At 39.8% G+C, this 21,075-nt stretch overlaps 1 protein-coding gene across 6 annotated transcripts in view; it reads right to left on the reverse strand.

The window, feature by feature from the left end:
* The window catches only part of dachd (dachshund d), a 127,436-nt gene extending 115,838 nt beyond the window's left edge, over positions 1-11,598 (reverse strand). For 4 of the 6 annotated variants that reach the window (XM_037110195.1, XM_037110194.1, XM_037110193.1 and 1 more), the window contains exons 1-3: positions 11,351-11,598; positions 10,655-10,812; positions 8,977-9,105 (exon numbers count right to left, since the gene is read on the reverse strand). In XM_037110195.1, coding sequence (XP_036966090.1) covers positions 8,977-9,000 — 24 coding nt within the window. In that variant the 5' untranslated portion in view covers positions 9,001-9,105; positions 10,655-10,812; positions 11,351-11,598. The remainder of the gene's footprint in view (positions 1-8,976; positions 9,106-10,654; positions 10,813-11,350) is intronic. The other 2 variants (XM_037110197.1, XM_037110196.1) reach the window with 1 other exon arrangement.
* Between the last annotated feature and the right edge of the window lie 9,477 nt (positions 11,599-21,075).

Consider the following 21,075-nt stretch of genomic DNA (forward strand, 5'->3'; position numbering starts at 1 on the left):
CATTAGCAGCAGTGAAAATTTGTTTAATTCCTTTTTATCAATTGCTCTAAAATAAGTTGCCAGATTTACTAGCCTGACAAGGCATTTTACAAGCCTCGCCCAATCAGGCAATCCTTATTGTTAAGCCCTGGGATTTATGTTTCTGTATACCTTCTGACAAAGGCATATCCTAACCGATCTGTCAGCGGTACTCAAACAATAATTGCATAAAGAAACTATTAAGGGGTTCAACTCTGAGATTAAGGAGGTGTGAGGATCTTGGCAGTGCATTTCTGCCACATTTGAATTCATACTGTTTGCCTGTAACTTCATGCTAATGATCAAAGTTGGGGGGGGGGATTCTCCTGAGTGCAAGTTATGAAGATGAGATGAGGAGAGAGAGAGGGAACGGGAGAGGGAGAGAGAAACTGCTTTGCTGCCCTGCTTTGAACACTTTTACACTTTCCAACAAGCTTTGTTTTTTAATTGGCTGAAATTAATCTTAGGGATGTAGATGCCTGATTTGCATTCATTAAAACCCAACCAAAAGAAGTCATGCTTAATTCCAATCAAATTTGCTTAATTATGCATGGCGAGATATTCCCAAATGAGCTGTGGATTTTTGTTAGACCCTTTTTTTTGTTTCCTATAGCAAATAAAATGTAATGAAGCTGTCTTTTTGTGTTTTACTGAATGCTGAGGAGCATATGAGGAGCACCTTGAGCCTGGGCTGAAAACAATATTACTGCTAAAGTAATTATAAGAATCTGCATTTTTCATTGTTAATTGTGGATGTCAGCATCATTAATTTTAATTTACGGCAGGCAATAAAATTAAGAATACTTTGTGCTGATGTTTTAAATCATGCCTGTGAAGGGGACACATAATGCAACTTAAATCTCAAGTAGATATTGATTGGGGTGGATGGTCTTTTCTATGAATCTTAAATAGGCAGACGCTGGGAATCTGCTTGAGACTTCACTTTTACGAGTTAACTCCGGCACCAGATATCACAAGTGCAATACAATTAAAGAAGTGTCAGTTTATGCACACACGCATATGTGCGCGCGCACACACACGCGCGCTTAATCAGTGAACTGCATAACAACAGAATGATGTCAAGCCAGATAACAGCCGTAAAAGAGCGAATGCACCATAATCAAGCCATGACTAACTTCATCATGAAGAGTTTGGCGTACATGTCGCAAAATGAAATAAATCTGCATCATGCTACCTTTTCTGAGCAGTTTTAAATCATCCATGTTTGGATATTTTTGACAGTCATATTAATCAGATTGTTTGACTTTGTAAGACTGTTTGTACAGAAGGCAGAATGGAGGAGCTTGAGGTGCAGCACTGTACAGTATGCGGTCTGTGGGGGATGACATTATGTGTTTCTGCTCCAACACTTGATTTATAGCTTCATTTGGACCGCGTTTGTACGAAACACATCCTGCTGCTGCAGAGGCTTTAGTGCATTGTAGTCTGAAAACAAAGGAAGAATAAAATTGATCTTTCTGGACACACACAAAATCAATGAATGGCTATTTCCTGTTCCATGGCATGTTAGTCCAACTGACTTGGCTCAATCCTTGAACTTTCCTTGTGTCCTCACTGCTAGAGAGGAAAGGTCTTCAGAGTTCAGTGGAAACTTAAGATGATGTCATTGTGGATCCTTTGGATCAAAGAACTTCTGTTTTCTTACTCTCTGCCTTGACCCTGAAAAAGAAAATATTTAACAGGCATCGGGTTCAAATCTATGCTATCGTTTGCATGTTTGCTTACAGGGCTGGACAGTAACGGTTGCCACTGGCACTGTTGGGGGTAAAACACTACAAAATAATGTATTACTTTAACAAGATTACATGGGTCTGTTCCCAAATTCAGTAATCACATTACAGTTACTTATCAGACAATTATCTGCATGATGGGCAGATCAAGAAAAAAACATCAAACATGCCTTTTCATGTTATCATGACCGCTCCTGATATCCATGAAATTCAACACAGCGATGCTGATGTGCCTGTGGAGAGGCTCTTCAGCCTGGCCAGTCTTGCACTGACTCTGAGGAGGAAGAGACTGTCCGACAAACAATCTGAGAGACTCTTTCTCATGAGAAATAACCACCACTGCTTTAGTGATGTCAAATATGATGGGCTTATCTACTATAAAGTCAAAGAAAATCAAAAGAGTGTTTGACCAGTTTAATGCAGCTCATATGCCACTTAAAAACAATACAAGAGAGCTCTGGTATATGTCCTCCTAAACAGGATAGGGCTTAATGTAAGATAATGTTTTACTTTTTATAGGTAATGAGTAATGTGTAATGCATTTTTTTGTTTAATCAGTAATATGTTATATGGGTTATCACCCGACACTGGCTGTTTTGAGCCATTTTGAGAAAATTCACAGCATTTGGGAGCCATCAGTGGCAACTACTTTATAACAAAAAAAAAAACACGCAATCCAAAATAAAACCATTTTCAATATTTGTTGCATTAGTGATATTTACATGTTGCTGTCACTGTCAGGACCACACAATGTTTCGCGTGTCGGTGTATGCGCACCGGTATCTGTTATTGAGACGATAGCAAAGCAACCATTACCATAAAAGCTACCAGGAATTGACAGTGGACACATTAACTGATAAAAGATAAAAGACCAATCTAAACAAGAAAAGGTGTTTGCTTACTTCAATTAAGCCTAACACATTTGTATTATGAGGTTGATGTATAACAGCATTGTACCTTAATTACTCATAATATACAGGGGGCTAAGAAGGGCAACCATGTTTCAGTTTTGACTACCAAAACCTGAAGCCTGGCACTTAAAGTAAGTGTAGAGTCAGCTTATTATAACTAACAGGCTTATTCCATCTTTTAATATTGTATACTGTTGATTTTTGTGGTAGGCTACTCATGTGAGACATAATATTGGGATAACTATTTTATTTTTGTATTTTTTTTCATGTTGTCTGCTGATTTAAGTGTACTATGGACCTTCTTTTTTGTATTTCCTTAAATGTGTGGAATGATTTGTTTAAATTCCTCATGCTTGACTATTATTCCAGAGGATGTGTTTGTACCTGTTGTACAATGCATTCTGTTCTCTAACAAGGTGATTGTGTTTCCAACACAAAAAGACTCCACAGTGATGTTCAATTGTTCTCTTTCAGGCTGGCTGTTAGCCAACAGCTCCTTCATGACACATGGAGCTGGTACACTATCAGCTCCCCTCTCCTCTTCCTGTCTGCTTTCCTGGCGGTGACTGAAGCAAGTCACTCTAATGCAACAATGATGGTGATTTCACTCTGCTTATCGAAGCGAGTAAGTACTTAAGCAGCTGCTTGTACTTTGATCCAATTTACTTCCTGAATGTGTGCTTCCTCATGCACAGTAAACAGGCCTGCCTAAGTTGTCATTAGTTCAAAGCCAAGGCAAATAGTTCACATGATTATTGTTTGCTCATTTTTCTTTGTTCTGCTTTGGACAGTATCTCTGTTAGCAGAAAAAGAGTTAACCTTAAGGTTAGGCCCTCTCCATGTGCGGCATATTTTAGGTATCAATTTGTACGTTATGGCAATGGCTGTAATTCAATATTGCAAGCGGAGCTCTGGAGGTTGAATGGAAAAGACATAAGTTGAATCGCGCAACCTTTAACATCATTGTGCGCTTGACTCATCCCCAAGGACAGAACAGATAAAAGATGATCAGTAAGAAAATTGATAGCACTGATTTAATAAACATCCTCAAAATGATCTCTGTGACCTGCAGGTAGTGCGGCAGTCACTCGTACTTCGCCTGGGTTAAAGAATCAAGTGAGATGATTCATTTGAGTGACTGAGGTAGTTGAGTTTGATGGATCATTCCTAAAAGCATCATTGCTAATCTTCAGCTCCTCTTTTTTAGGTTATTCACAGATCAGTGAGTTTTCCGGCTAATCCTGGACCTGACGCTGCTCTTGTCTGTGTACATGGTATTCATCATGCGCTGACAGGGAGAGTCCTTCAGACGACAAATAACCTTCAGAGAGGGGAGGCAGGCAAGCAGTAGGTGTGCAGTTATTTTGGATACATTTCACAGTGGAGTAGGAAAGCTGCATGGGGAGATGTATGGTGTCCTTGTTGGGTGCGGAGAGATGGACCCCTCTCCGTTTCCTAGCATAATCATTCTGAGCCTCAGCCATGCCTTCGACAACTCAATCAGACAGCCCTCTACCTGTAAAGTGGCTGGGTTGATTTGATTGCCATTTTTATTGGATCCCGGTCACATAAATCAAACCAATGGGGACGGCTGTACAGACGTGACCACTCGTCATTCGCTAGTAGCCTTGGAAACATTGTTTCGGGGGCCGCGTGGCTGTCATCGGAGGTAAATCAGGGGTCTGAAGTTTCTTTCCTCCAACACAGGAGCATGGAGTTAAATCATCTTGAAAATTGATGTCACTGTGCCCAAGTGTTTTCACCTATCCCTTGGATAGAGTCCCATCAACTGGTGACAATGTCAGCACTTTTACCCTTCTCAAAAAAAAAAGAAAAAAAAAGATGTTTCCTGTCCTCAGGCCTCCAGGCCTGTACTGGCTGATAAGGGCTCTTGGCTGTAAGTTTTAACCTTTTTCGGTGCAGATTTTTGTCTTCTTGCTTAGAATGAAATTAAATGAAGAGGATATTGAGGAACAGATGCCAGATGGTATGTGCAACAAAGATATTCAAAGAAGGTATTAATTCTGTACTGTGTCTCAGATGTGTTGTTCTATTTAAGACTGTACACTCTGCCCACCAGTCCAAAGCTAGGTTAACTTAGGTTTACAGTGATCTTGATCTTACATGTGTTTACTATCCTCGACCACTTTGGACCATATTTTTTGGTCATGGCTGAAATTAATACATTGCTATTAACATTTTTGAGCTTTTTTGCCTTTTTTTTACTTTCTCAAAAATCACTGTTCAGATGCTTGTTCCAACTTCTATATATCTTGGGCAATATTTTGAGTAACTCCTTTTCTTTGTCATTGATAATTGTAAACGAAGAATCTTGGGGTTAAGGACTGTGGGTTGGATGACCAAAGAAGTCATTTGAAGACATCACTTTGGGTTCTGAGGAAAATGTGATGAGCATTTTAAAATTTTTCTGATATTTCATAGATTTAATAATTAATCAATTTGTCATGAAAATAATTGTTAGTTACAGCCCTAGTGGCAAATATGGAAGCTGAGGAGCTTTACTTTTCTTTCTTTCTTTCTTTTTGACTAGTCTTTCCATTTTTGTCTGGGAGAGATTTAGTTATTCAAAAAAATACCTTATTTACAGAGATGTAATAAAAAACTAAATCTGGACATTCAAACAACTAAGAACTTTAATGTTTCTCTTACATGCAACGTCGTAAATTCGTTGCGTATTCCTGATTTATATCCTGGCTCAGTAGAAATCGGAACAACTACATCAGACAGTAAGGTCATTTGTATCGTGGGAGCCATTTATCCTGTAAAATAAAGTAGGCCTCCATTCTTAATGGTAAACTCAGAGACCCTGTCTTTGAAACTTAATACATTGTTCATCGCTAAGCGCTGTCTGGTGAGCTTTTTGATTCAGTGTGAACTGATTAAGTCCATCATGTCCACCAGCGCTTACAGTGGGAACATATTAGATTAAATACAGGTAGCTAATTTCCTCCTCTGCATGGGTGAGTGGGAGTATGAACGAAAGTGATGTAAAATTAATTTAGACCTCTAAAATTTTGATCACGCCGAGGCTATTTTGGTTCTCATGATGACAAGTAATAGGAGGTTGTTGCTTTCTAACCTCACAATCTTACCACATTTGCCTATAGGGCTTTCAGGATCAATTTCATTCAGCATAAATATCACTTGATCTGTAAAACAAATTAGAAATAATAAAAGCAATAAAAATGCACCCAAGCTCTATTGAGATGTCCCTCCTAGCCATGTGTCAAGACTGAAGACATTAATGATACACGGAGGAGAGAAAATTACCATCTAGGATACGTCCGAACCAGTAAACTGGTAAACAAGCCGGCCGTTAGGAGTGGGGATGATTTGAATCAACAAGGGTGAACAGATATGGATACTCGGCGCATTAGTGTTAATAGGAATAGATTATGGAGGGATTTCGTGGAGTGACCTTCAGTGCACTAATTGAAATAGTATTCCGAGTCAGCAGTGGAGTAATCAACTTAAACACAGAATCATAAATCATCATGAATAGCGCTGTCACAACCAAGCCATTAGCCTCGTGTTTTTTCCCCAGCAACCTCATGAAAATATCTGCCACACCGATCCGTAGGTTAATAGGAACAGAAATGGCATTTAGAGTCTATTTGGATCAAATGTACTGCGAGCTTGCAAGTAGAACTTTGCTAATTTGCAGGTAATGTGAATTGATGTAGTAAGGATTGGAGATAGTTCGGGCAACGAGTCAACACAATAACTCCGTGGAAAGACGCATGAGCTAGGTAAAGCCTCGATCGTGACGCTGCTTTGTGACAAGTCTTCTCTCCATTGTACGGGGGCCCAGCAGTGGTTAGATATGTTATCAGGCAGAGGTGGGGGTAAGCATGTTGGCTTGGTGTGACCTTTGTCTTTTGTTATTAATTATGGCTGACAAAAACGCAATAAATTATGGGAACCTAGAGCTACACTTTCTCCCCCCAAGAATGTGCAGGGAGCAACTAGTCTGATGATTGCCCGGTGCACAAAAACACTGTTTGAGTGTCATATTGCAGGTTGTCTGTGACTGAGCTTTTTATAAGGTCTAATCCACATAATGCGACGTTATTTACTCATTACCACTTAATGCCACATTTGCTTCAAGTATAAACACAAAGTGCTTTGTCAAAGTTTACAACATCTATATTAATATCAACAAGTGCTCTCGGAGTAAATAGCTTTTTAATTGCAACTAAAGTGAGCGAATTAGATTCTAAACAGTCGGTTAGTGTCAGTAAAACGTCTTTCACACAACAATACCCAGCAAACTTGTCAGAAACGCTGATAAGAGGGCCGATCCTGAGCGCTTACACGGCATTAATCAAATAGCAGGTCTAATTAAAAGCGCTTTAAACAAAGCTTTTTTTCTAAATGTTGCTCAGGTATGGCAATAATTTTTGATCAGCCAAGCCTGGAAGACAAATAATTAGAACTGCCACAGCGGCCTGATGAGTGATGTCAGCATCTCCGAGTGACCTTCCCCTGCTAATTAATTTTCATTCCAGGGAAAAAAGACCCCGTTGTTGCACATTATTAATTGAGTTCATGAAAAGATGCACCTGATTAATTTTTGTTGATAATACTTGTCATTCTGGCCGCGGCTCGTAATCATTTTATGGGTTTTCATCTTAGTGTTTTTCAAAGTTGATCTAAGTCATCTTTACTGGAGATTAATTTGTCCAAAGTAGAGCTGCCCTGTCCCAACAGACAGCAGGGCTTCAGTCTATCTCACTTAGACGCCTGCTGAACACATGCTTTCTCTTTATCAGCATTTGTTTATCCATATTTACCCTAACACATTTATAGTGGGCACATTGTGAAAGTAAGCGAGAATAATTAACCTACCGATTAATAATTAACTTTTATCACCAAACCATGTTATGAATGTATAAAAAGGCCCCCCCACAACACTAAATTCAAGTTAAGGGGCTTTATAAATGAAAACTATGGCATGAAAAACATTGAAGTCACTACACAGTAGCAATACATCTGGATTTTTTATTACTAATTGCTAGAAAAACTCACAAGAATGGAACAAATACAAATGCTTTTGTGTTATGTATTCTACTTATTAGTATATTTTATTGTATATTATTATTATCGTCATCAATATTGTTACAGGTGACATAATCACTGATGTGTGATCAAGTTAAAGAACCCTCTCTAAGATTTTAATAGGTCAACCTGTCTCTCAAGTACCTAATACTGCAATGTACACAATATATATAGTTTTAAAGGCTGCATGACCACGTGATGTCCTTTTCTGAACTTAATAGACTGTTCTACTTGTTCTAATACTTGTCTTTACACAATTAGACACTCACATAACTGTTGATGATTTATCAAAAATCTCACTGTGTTCATGTTTTGTGATCACACCAGTCATCCCTACAACACTGCCAGGATATCAATATTGGTGTTTGATTTTGTCGCACAATCCTAGCATTCATGATGTGCTTTTGAGGACATCTAAAAAAAATCAAGGTACATGTTGTGTATCACGACAAAGGCCAAAAATACTGCAACCAAAATTTGCAAATAACATACGACCTAGGATTTACATTTTAGGTGTATCTATACTATAGCTTTGTTTAAACCTTTGCAGACCATTCACAAATACGAGGTGTGACTGTTCCTGGAATGCTGTGAAATAAATAAGGTATCAGATGACCTGGGCAGTACAGCACTGTTTAAGAAAAAAATGCAAGTGGAAGAGAAATACAATCCAGGGAGCCCAATTGGATTTATAGATCGATGAGTGTAAAGGCTTCTAAGATGCCAAAACACTGCACAGTGGTTAATAATACCATGAGACTGTATTCTTACAACTCCATCACAATGTAAATTTTAGAACTACCCCGTTCAGTTTACATTGCTGGACGGTGTTGCATTGCATTGTGGCACGAGCTGGGCCAGGTTCAACTTTTCTAGTAAGACGACCTCGCATTGTCTCTGCCGTGCCAACAAAGTGGCCTCGTTCTGGCTGGTAATATGATGGAGTTCAGGAGGAAGCCAGAATCATGTGAAACTGATGTGCTGGTGCAGTCCACAGAGCTTCAAAAGCTGGCAGCGGCCCCTGCATCTACTGTCACGAGCTGGACTATTCGTTAACGCGGCAGCAAAGGTTCTTCCTCAGAATACGTTACCTGTGTATGACAGTTGGGTTGGGGGTTGATGGCAGTACTGAATACAGTATCTAATCTGCTACACTGACATCGCTGCTCTCTGAAGTTAATAACCATGAACTTATTTTATGCCTTAATAAGTGTTACCTTGACTTGGAGTCGACTTGTCATCGTTTTGGGGGATCAGCGCAGCTTGCCAACATTCTGGGTCCAGGAAGTGAGGATGGACTGTACTGACAAGGTGCAGCAGCTGCTCTGCCCAGATCATTCCAAACGCTGCAAATTTAAGGCATGTTGTCCCATTAGGTTGTTGGTAAAAACCCATATCGAACACTATACTGTAATGCACTTATGCTTATCATGGGTGTGTTTTCATTGCCTTTACTAAAGTCTTTTTCATTCCACCATAGCCAGTCGACAGAGAGTAAACAGCACTACCACAGAGTAACATAACACTTACAAATATGGCCATCACTAGCAGACAGTTACACGGGAAAAGCATTCATTTACAAGAAAAATAAAAATGGCTATGCTAAGATGAATAAATATCTGAAATCCAGTAAAGAACAGCAGCAAATGCTTCCCATGAGCATATCAATATCTAGTTTTTAACCAAAAGGAGGAACTAAACATACAAACCAAGAGCATGATATCCTTCCTTTCCCTTATGTGATATTAATATTTCTTCATTTTGTGGTGGGTGTGGAACTTTAACCCTTGTAAAATCCTCTTTCCTACCGCCTTCCTTAATAGAGCTGCAAACCTACAGTAAATATTTGTTCTTTGACGTCAATAAACCCCCCCCCCCAAAAAAAAAAAAAATTCAATCACTTTATTTGTATCCTTCTAACAAAATCCAACCGTGAGCTTACATAGGCTTGCACCAAGCAATTGAACCCAATAATATCATGACATCCTCTCATAAATCAATATCAAACTGTTAGCAATGCAGAGATAAGATTAGTTTGTCAGCAGCATGGTATATCACTGAGTCTTCAGGTGTCACCTCAAACCTTTTTTGCCAGAAGAGTGCATTGGAATTTTTCTCTTCCTTGAACTAATCTGAAGTAATTGGATCAAATGTAAAAATTATGACTTCATTACTTGCTTACTGAAATTCAGCTGTACATTCTAGTCACAAAATGCAATCTTAGTAACTGGTACACTATTCTAACAGTAAAACAGTAAATTGTACCAGTAAAACAGTACAATCACAGCTGTGCCATTACCATGCCACTGAGTATTTCCACAGAGCAGCAATACAGTGGCACTCTACCAATAATGACTAAGTCACTGTTAACAGTTTGCCAAAGCAGTATGCTTGCAATATTGGCCAAATGTCACTTTCAATAACTTTTATCCTGACAAACCTTCTGGTGACCCTGAACTCAGTTATTTTCCCCACAGCAAAGGATAACCTGTGATGCTGTGAAGGAGTTGGTGGTGAGGTCGTTTAATCTCATCCAGTGAAAATATAATCACCCAATAAAGTATCATGAGCCATAAAGGTGAATCAACACCTCTCTGTCACAATCTCAACAAAAACGTTACATTTTAAGTTTCACCAAGTGAGGATTTATGACAGGGCTTTTGTGCTGCCATGGCATTAGATTGTTAAAAAAAATGTATATTTTCTAGTCACTGACTGTAAAATATGTTTTATTTTGTCCCATTTTACATCACATCGAGTTACATCTTATCACCCTGACCAAACAGTGAATTTAACTATGTAAAAAGAACAAGCTGCTGCCCTGTTTCCTAACTGAGGCTGTGAAAACACACCTAACTCTACCGTGCATCAACTAACTTAATACTTCATACATACCAGAATGTTTCAGAGTTATGGCATGGCAGGTCCTCCTTCATTTTGGGCTTTTCTTCTGCTCTTTGTGTTGTATTCATCACAGTCCATTTATTGTTTACCTAATCTGTCTAGGTAGAAAGTCAGACTTTGTGGAAGTCAAATAGGACATAGGCCACCACCTGAAAAAAAAAAACACAAAGCCACTTTAGGTTTACAATATTCAGGGACTTGCATTACTCAAGTGTGACAACTTAATGAGCTTATACAAGTGTTGGTACCCTGCCTGATACAGTACTGCATGCAGTAGCAGACCTTTCACAACAGGTAAGGTTAGCTTTATCCACCCAGCAGTGTATCTGCAAAACAGTACCTTACATTTCGTCTCAAGGTTAGCGGGAAGCTAACTATAGCCTTTAGCCAACTAATATTTTCTAGTGGCCGAGCTTTTATGCTATTTACTAAGAGGGTAACACAAGCTAAGGCTTCTAAGATAACGTTTATTTTTCCATGAATATGTGCCAACAGAGCCGCATAACGATGAGGTATTTTTGTAGGCTAACCCGGAAGTTAGCATCGCACTGGTTCCCTTGTCAAAAAGCATTTATTTATTTATTTATTTATTTATTTATTTATTTATTTATTTATTTATTTATTTAAATGGATTTTGGATTATTACCGAACATTAACTCTGTGTCACACAAACGTTATGATACTTACACGTTTTGTTCACCAAGAAAATCTTCAGAGATGAACAACGCTTCACATTTTCGAAGCGTTAAATTGACAAAAACAGACAACAAACTGCTATAAACAGACTACACTGCGTCACATGATGACGTCACCACCACTAAACGCCTTGCACGATTATCAAATACGAAACTAAATTGATTATTCTATGAGTTCTAAAGTTGATATTAAAGTAGTTTGTAACTTAAGTCCGCATGTAAAGACGAACTACTCATTGAATTAGTGTCCTCTGTGTGATGACGTTTGATTTCTGTGACAACGTCTGTAATCTCATTGAGTCACTTGTTGGAAACACCGTTTTTGAGACACAAGAGCGCTTTATAATTAAATTGTGGGACATGTAATGATTTATTTCATGTCGTAGAAGATAACTTGAAAATTTCAGTAAAATAACTCACGTATCTACCTCTATAATTTGCACAGTTGAAACATTTATGACATTTTTTTCTTATTGTCAGTATGAATATGAGAGTATGTCTTTTTGTAAAGCTGATTGCCAGGGTGGTGGAGTAAAACACTTGCCTCCAGACTGTAGTGGTGTGGAGGTATACAGTGGCAGAAACTTTAAATATAAGTACAAGTACCTTAAATTGTAATTAAGCACTGTACTTTAGTGGCGTGTAAGACAGGTTATAGACATACATGCAGCCTAACGTAAAGTACATACAGTACATGGATTTACTGACACTGTATCCAGTCTGTAGTGATAAAATAAAAAGTGTGTAAACTGTAAGTGTCCACCAGTTTTCACTTAAAATGTGATGTAACCCTGGTCCATTTTGAATAGGTGGACTAAGTGAATAAGTGCATTTACCCCGACAGTCCTTAATGTATTATATTTAAGCAAAAAACGCAAGGACCAGAAAAAATTACAAATGGCTGCACGGTCGCAAAAAAAAAAAAAAAAAGTGTTGTAGCCTAACTTGGTGAAAGGTTGGCTGGATACTGACAATAAATTAATGAGAGATTTTGTACAAATTTATATTGTTGGACCTTTACAGCTGATGGAGTGCAGGCAAAAAGTTAAAACTTGTGAATCAGTTGACTAAGTTAGTTTAATCAGTGTCTACATACACAATACACAAAGATAAATTACATTTTCCTCATGCGATAAACCAAAGAGTTTAGACCCAGTTCTTACTTGTGTGTAGACTCAGAATATTAGTTTGTGTAATTTAGATCATCTGCATGTATCTAAGGGTTCAGCAACCAGTCAGAAATTTTCTGTTCATCTTGTGTTCATTATCGCCTTTTAGAACTGTTTAATAATAATAACACGTCTCGGGCTTTGTGGAAGGTTTGCTTGCGTGTTTCATGTTAAGTATCAGGATTTCCTTTTGTCATTTTATGTTGTATCCTTTCTTGCCTTTAGACTGCTGCAACAGAAACCCCAACAATGCATTGCAGGGTGTGTTTTTTTCACCTTCTTGGTCTTAATGGAAAATACCTTTACAGCCACAAAAGCCTGCTATTGTATGATAAGCTACAAATGCAGAGAGGTGTCTGAAAACCCATTTAGAATTAATAATACCCAAAGCATTCTGGTTAATGAAAAAGTGTAATTTATCTGAAGAGGCTCAGAGTTGTCTTTGAAATGCAAGATGTCACTGAGCTGGTATAAATGCAAGCCTTTAATGGACACACTGACAGTGGTGCAGCACGGTTCTTGACTATAGAAAATGATGTGAATGGCTTTGCTTGTCATTGTTGTGAAACTATTAATAGATCTGTAATTATGGTGGGCAAATTGTTGATTTTTTTTTTCCTCTCTGGTATTTGATATGCTCAGCACAATGAGGAGATGAATTAGGACTAATAAACAGGTCTCATGATTCTGTCTCTAATTGGAGGATCATTATATCTCTTCCAGAGAGATGCCCACAGCTAAAGCCTTTAACAGCACTATTTCAAACAGGACACAAAGGCCTTAATGAATACTCCTGTGACTTCGCACCATCTCTCGCGAAGGGAAGCACATATTCTGTTTTTTATCTTACACATAGTTTCCTGTAATTGTTGGACCGAGATGCGAGATCGGCGCAGCTTCCCTTGGAAATCACAATAATTACACCAAGGTTGTGTTTAGGTTAAAGAGCTAAAAGATCGTTTGAAGATGCGTTTGCAACGTGAGATGGCAATGGCGTCATACTCTTTCCACTTTAGAGTACATCTGGCGTGTCTGTTGCTGAATGCGCGAAGGCCTGGTATTGCTTGGTGTAATTTCAAATGTTTTACAATGTCCTTACATGCATACCTATGCATAACCATTACAACACAATAACGAAAAATAAGGAGAGCAAATGTAATGCACGCTCAGGGAATGCGTTGAAATCTCTGGGTGCCATTTGCTCCCATCAGTGTAGCTGATAGAGTCATTAGAGAGCTGCCGCGGCTCGGCTCTGGGGCCTCTCTCCTGTAAATGGCCCTGTTGGATGGGTGAACAACCTTCACATGGCTCCGCGGCCTCAGAGCACTTCACTAAAGCTAATAGGTCATAGCTGCAGAGATGGGTGACAAAAGCACGAGTGTTAACAATGGATAATGTGGGAATGGATTGCAGTTATCTGGCACTTTCTCTGTGTGACAATTCAGAGTGTTTGACATTGCATCGAGCGAATTTCCGAGTGTAAGTCACATTGTTTTTTTCTCTCTGACTGCAATGACAGCAAGGTTTGAGATTTTTTTTTTTACATATGACCTCCATGCTAATGGGGGGGCCTCTTCTTTATCTATTAGTGACTAACGTGATCACCCTTGGACGGCTGGAAAACCAAAAGTGCTGAAACTGTCTAAATGATGAGCTGAAGGATCCGCGGGTTTTTGCATATCACACCTCCTCTATGGCTTTAAGAAAAAAGGGTGAAAGAGGTCAGCCCAATATGCATATAATTTGGGGTTACATTCGAAGTTTGGGTTTTAAGCTTCTTGATGAAAGACAGCTATGAATAAATGTAATCTTTTCTCTCACATATGGTCATTTGCTGAGGGGGAGGAAAAAAGTCTTTGTATGCGCTTTCACTATTAATATTCCTTATTACTGTTCCTTGAGCTGCATTGTCCTTCTGAAACACTCGAAATGATTGAGCAATGTCACTTATTTCAGATTTACAGAGGTCTTCATCGACTTGCGTCGTCCAGCGCACACAGAGCAATATTGTTCCTGTCGTGTTTAGGCAGTCAGTTTGTCACGGATGAACGTATGGGAAAAGTTTAGGCCACACTGGAGAGGAACTTATTTGTTGAGCAAGGGAAAATACAACGATACGAGGGCAGACTGTCAAAGGACTGAACGCCATTCATCTGCTAACCTGTTCAAGGTGTGCCTGGTTGATGTCCTCCTCCTTTGGTGGGGAACATATGTCCACAGCAGCTGTGCCACCGTGAATAGGCAGTGATTGTGTGCTAGCTAACTGCATTCCTGGGAGCCAGGCCAAGTCTGAGTGGAGTGAGCTGTCCCATTTTTGATACGAGCGTCTCCTACATTCCACCTGATTTACATGTCTCTGTTTCCACGGAGCTGGTGGCCATTCACTCTGGCCTAAATAGCATCAGGCTTGGAAGATCTTGTAATTTTTTAGAGGAAAGATGCTGAAGAGGTGATCCTGAGACATATTTCAGATGAAGTGCCCGAAGACGTCGGACTTAGAACAGGTGTGTCGCTGAATCTTCCCAGTGACACAGTTTTCAAGAGCTACAGTACAGGTTCTAGTGGTGTGACTCTTGTTCAGATGATGTATGATGGAAGTTTGATGCTCGCTAGATTGTCCAGTCAGGTAAAGCTATTTTCTGTCCATACAAGTGCTGCATCTGTGTTTTTTATCAACATCAATATTTATGTTCATTTTTTTCAGAGTGTGCAAGTGAAAGCTGAGTGCAGGTTATCATCAGTTAGGGTTAAGTAAACTTCACGGTTAGGCTAAAAATAGCCAACCAGATTTGGTCGCCACAAAAGCAGATGGAAATCTCCTCACAGGGTCGAACTGCTGTCACCTGCTCTGCAGCCTAAAGCGAGCATGATTAGCCTCGTGCAGACACAAATATCAACCTAGGATGTTTGGACGTTTCTACCTTGGTTTGTAGAAAGTTCAACTGCTAACGTCACACGTGGGCAGCTGGGCTGAGGTACCTAAGGAAACAACACTTGCATGGCTGAAAGGATGAGTTCACCCCCAAAAATAGAATTCAGTTACCCTCTTACAGATGGATAGTCAGGTGAAGTTTTGCAGATTGTGGAGCTTCGCAGCAAAAACTGCAATGCAGCATTTTCCTAAACAACTGAAGGTTTTTTAAGGTAAAGAACAAGCAAACAACGGAAACAAAACATGAAATGGCTCCATACAGCTCAGCGGGGGTTATCCAAGTCCAGAGATCCCAAATTCTTTTGAAAAGACATTATTTACTATATCTACGAGCAGTCAAATTTGTGCATCCACTTTAGACAGGGGGTTCTGCTCACACTGCTCAAGCTTAGCGACTGCAGTGCAGGTTTGGGCTTAAAACAAGATGTAAATATTGTCTTTTCAAATCAATGTGGAACTGAGGGGCTTCCAGAGACTTGGATGACACCAGAGCCAAAACACATTTCCAGCTTCTTCAGTTGCGTAGGATATCGCTGCTGCACTGTTTTGCTGTGAAGGCCCAGAAACGTTTGGAGGACTACAAAACGTTATTTGACTTGTCATCAGCATGAGGGGGGTTGAGTATATAATGACTGCTTTCTCACTTTTGGGGGCGAACTGCTCCTTTAAGAACCTCAAAAAGCGCATGAAAATAATGGGAGCGAGGCAGTGCTCAGCTCTTTATTTTTGGTCGCCATCGTTATTCTCAAATACAGCATCCGTCCCCTCTACAGTAAACTCAAACACCTGTAATTGTTATCAGACACCCGCACAGGAAGGCAGAGCCTGTAAAGGCAATCTAAGTGTAAACATTAAAAGGCAGTCGCGAAATGGAAATCTCATTTCTGTCCGGGGGCCGATGTCTGATCACAAACAAACAATAGACATCTGCAATATTTCTCCGTCCTATCACAGACCTCCATCCCATGAGGAGCAAGGTCAACAGAAGCGCTCTGAATGGGATGGTGATCCCAAAATAACAATCCCAAGCACCAACGACAACCAACCCCCCCTTCTCTCTTAAACAACACAATCACACAATCAAAGCCCCACTGCCTTTCCCTCATTGTTTAATTTCTGCTGGCTATCTTAGATATCTCTGCGGCTGTTCTTATCTTTGACCTTCAGCTTGTTGCTTTGTCGTCACCCCCCGCCCCCCCCATCGCCGCCCCCCCCTTCCACCCACCTACCTGCTCCCACCCCCCACGCCAGTGTGCTGCGACCTTCAGAGGGGTGTCATTACTCCCTGACCCATTTGACGATCCCCTCATGTGGAATGTGCATATGCCGAATCGCTGCGGATCTGCACAGTATGGGGTGAGGTGAAGTACTTACAGAAATATGACTTGACACGCTTTATCAAATGGGGAAAGATGAAGACGAAACAGCTGCTGGTGCTGTCGTAAGCAATCTGGCCGTGATTGAATAAAAGTGTCAGGAAAAGGGCCGCTTGATGGTCTTTTGTTCTCCCCCATCCAGCTTGATGTTAGTTTGAGCTGTCAGGAGGGAATCACAGCTGGGTGATTTATCAATACTTGGAGTGACCTTGCAGCCACACTGCTGCGTGTGTGTGTGTGTATGCGAGTCTGTGAGTGTGTGTGGAAGTGTGTGTGCGTGTTTGTGCGCACAAGCTCGTATCTGTGTGTGGCTCTCGTGGATTAAAAAGACACAAAGTGGAATATTTTCAAAATAGTTGGCACACACAGACAAAGACTTGGCTTGACTTGGAACGAAACTCTCTCCTCTCTTAGACACAGTAAGTGGATTGTTCTGCCAACACGATAAGGGTATTTTTCTCAACATCAGAGCACTCAAAGTACCACCAGCAAATGTTTGGGAGAAGTGCTTCTCTTTTAACTAACGCTGCTTTTGAACAGGTTTTTTTTCCTCCCTAAATCTCTTTACTATTTTTCTTCTTCTTCTTTTTTTTTTTCACCTAACCCGTCCACGCCATCTCCTCACCTCGGTACTTTCTTTCAGATGTACTTGGACAGGCTGTTTTTTTTTTTTTGTTTTTTTTTTTCCGCAGCAGCCATTGACTGTCTCTGTTGTGATTAAGCAGATGTTTTATTGCAGACTGGAACAGTCATTACTGCCATAAACCCATCTGTGGAATTGCTTTTTATGCAAATTTACAAGGCATCTGCATAAATAAAGTTCTAATTAATACCTTTCTGCAAACCTCTGCGCTCTTTGATTCCTAAGTGTTCTTAATTGTGTACAAGCAGGTAGAAAGTATGAATCGATGCTCACAACATGAGAGGGGGTTTTGTTCTCCGTGTACGCCATTTGCGTCCGCTTTTAGCCGAGCGAATAAACAACAAACAAATGTTGAATGGTAGACACACTTATAGATTTCTGAAAGCACGCTGCTCAGCTTTTATTTAAAGATATACGCCGTAGTTATGCAGTGTGAGGTTTTGGACAAGCCAACATGGTTAATTATTGACAAATCTTTGATTGGGAATGAGCTTACAGCAATTTCAATCAAGGATTACATTTATGTAAAGATGCAGTGAGTAGCATTTTCAGCCCCCGTTGTGGGTTACAAGGGAAATAAAACCAAATCTGCTGCTACCGGTTGATTGGGAACTACTGAAGAGTAAAGTTTCCCTGAGAACATTAAGGCTGCTTTATAGATCCCTTTGTTGTGAGGGTGCCAATGGAAGCTCATTAATTTCCCCAGGTTTTTAATAGGGAGTGTTGAACATGTGGCAAGAGTTGTCTTGGTGGGACCCCTATGAGTTTGCACCTCCGCTGCTGAAGGGATGCCATGCTTTTTTAATTGTAAAGGTGCCCCTTTGCTAAGTGAGTATATTTTGTTGATTTGATTTTTTTTTTTTTTTTTTTTAAAAAAGCTATTTACTCAAGTGTGGTAATTGATGATATATTTTAAATTCAGATTTTTGCCACCTTCAACATATCATGTCAGAAAACTGCAATTTCTGAAACTGAAAATCGCATTTTCTTGTTTCGTACCTGGAAAATTTTGCCGTGAATATTTTTCTGGTTACACTCTCCTATGATCTCTGCAAAGGAATGTAACTGTAATGAACCCAACGTAAGGTAGCTTTGGTGCAGATGTTCTTGCATACCAAAGTGTTGTAAGTATAAAAGCTAAAAGCTGAAAATGAATTGAACTTGAACTTCTTTTACCACTGCAATCACAAGAAGAAAAGACATTTCCGTGGATAAAGAAAGACTTTGTTTAATGATTAAAGGAGGCGTCTGAGCCATGAGTGAGGAGGAGGGGCTGCAGTCAGTGAGGTCAGGGCAAAAAAGAAGAATGGCTTCAGAAAGTGTGTTGGGATGAAGCCAGGGGTTTCTGCATTTAGCTTTTATTTTGTAGGAATAAAAGAACAAGGTTGTTTCCAATGCAGGTGGATAGGGCTGCTTGTATATCTCTCAGGAATGAATGAGCAGATTATCTTAAATTAATTCACTAGGTGGCAGTGTCCCTTTTTAAACACATTAGTGCTGTGTTAAACTAAATGTATGTGGTCAACAGAAGTGGAAGAAGTCTGTCGAATAAGTAGCAATACCAGCGTGAAAATTCTCTGCAATAAGTAAAAGTCACGATTTAAACTTACATAAAAGTGAAAAGTATGGGAATCAAATCGTACTTAAAGCACCAGAAGTAAATGTACTCACTCTGCAGAATTACATATTCCAATATAATGCAGATTATATTATTGAATTATATTTATTAATGAATCATTAAGTCATCATTTTAATGTTGAAGCTGGTAATGGTTGTTTAACTACTTTAGAGATGGGAATTTCGACCTCTTGGGAATCAATAAGGATTGATCTTAAAGGTGCACTGTAGTTTTTTTAGGAAGAAATCTTGCATTGAAAAAAAAACTGCATGGATTAATTTTCATGACTGAATAAACTGAAAACCAAACTGTCTTTGAAGAACAGCACAACTTCTTACTGTTATACTTATATAACATATTTGCAGGACCCTTCCAAGTTGCCTCACGTCAAACTGTGTTCTGGGGATCTTATTACCCTCTGAGGAGGGCTTGTTGCTTCACTTGTAGAAATAAATAAAATAAATATTTATGAGTATTTTTCCCTTATTGATATTGTAGGTGTTCACTGACTTTAAATTGCTTTTCCAAGTCTACACAGTGGACCTTTAATGGATTGAGACTGGAGAAAAAACTACAGCCTATTTTTTTTATTATATATTCCTTATTCCTGCTCTGGTTGTCTTCGATATGTGATGGATCACTGGATAATTATCCTCAGACCAAATATCACATTATGGTTAAAGTTATGGCTTCCATGCTGACGTTGGTACCGTTCACTTTTGTAACTTGATGACAGCTGTCTCGTAGAAAAAAAGTGCGAACACCCTGACCGTGGACAGTCTGCTTTCATCAACATTGCAATGCAGGGCCAGGATATCTTATACAGCACTAAATACAAAACACGGGTTATGCTCCTCTGTCTCTCTCTCATCAGCTCGTGAGATCTAGCAACTTTTAGCATAATGAATTTAGCAGGGATGCCTTCTCTACACAGTCCATCAGGCCTGCCATCTAGGAGATTAAATTATGTCTGTAAGCATTAAAGCTTTGATGCTGTATTTGGGCGGCATGCGTGCATCCATTTGCAAAATTCTATATAACAAAATTAAAAACATGGACACCTATGGAAAATGGCTTGGCACTAGCACTTAAACCCAACCACTCCAAACAGTTTGCTGACTAATGCATTTCTAATCATTTCTGTGATCAATGTTAGCTACTGTGCAATAAGATTAATCAGCCATATGCAAAGCGAGGATCACCTTGAACAGGGAGAGAAGGAAGGGAAAAAGGGAGATAAAAGGACTGAAAGAAAGCGTCTTGGCTATTATGTATGATAAGCACACTATACAGAAATAAAGCACACCTGCATTATTCACGTTTTTCATGCCGGTGGTTTTGTGTGTGTGTGTGTGTGTGTGTGTGTGTGTGTGTGTGTGTGTGTCTGCGTGGCAATACACCGTTGTGCTCCCCTCAGCTGTGCTTTGGCATCTGTGCGTGGCCATCTCACTGCTGAATAGCTGCCTGATTATTCCAAATCTAAGGGAATATTCAAACAAGGCCGATAATGCATTCTTCCATATGATTCTCCGGAGCTGGGACAGCTGTTCAGCAGCTTTCAATGCCATGTTCAGAAAGGGACAGATTTCTCTGCTCAATTAATAGGCCCCATTAAAAAGCAGGGAGAAGTTTGACAAATGAAGCAGAGATTCAGTTTGTCTTAGAGAGGGGGGGGCTTCAAAAATAACTGCCTCATATCGCTGATGAATGGCTACACTTGATTGGGAAATTAATGTTTAACGTGATAATCAATGGCCACGCAGGGTGTCGGTGGCTCGTGCATTGAAACGTGCCTCTGTGAGCACACAAAGGCTGCACTGTCTGAGCAGTGCCGTTTACATTTCTGGGCAAAAGCTGTCCATAACTTCGCCACGAACGCGGTTGTCCGAATCAAGCAGATTACAAGCAGGTCAATTTCACAAAACCCGTCCAGCAAAATGATAAAAACTTTGGCGACAAGAGTTTTGTCAGCTGCATCA

Source organism: Acanthopagrus latus, chromosome 9 (genome assembly GCF_904848185.1).
Source record: "Acanthopagrus latus isolate v.2019 chromosome 9, fAcaLat1.1, whole genome shotgun sequence".
In the NCBI taxonomy this organism is placed as follows: domain Eukaryota; kingdom Metazoa; phylum Chordata; class Actinopteri; order Spariformes; family Sparidae; genus Acanthopagrus; species Acanthopagrus latus.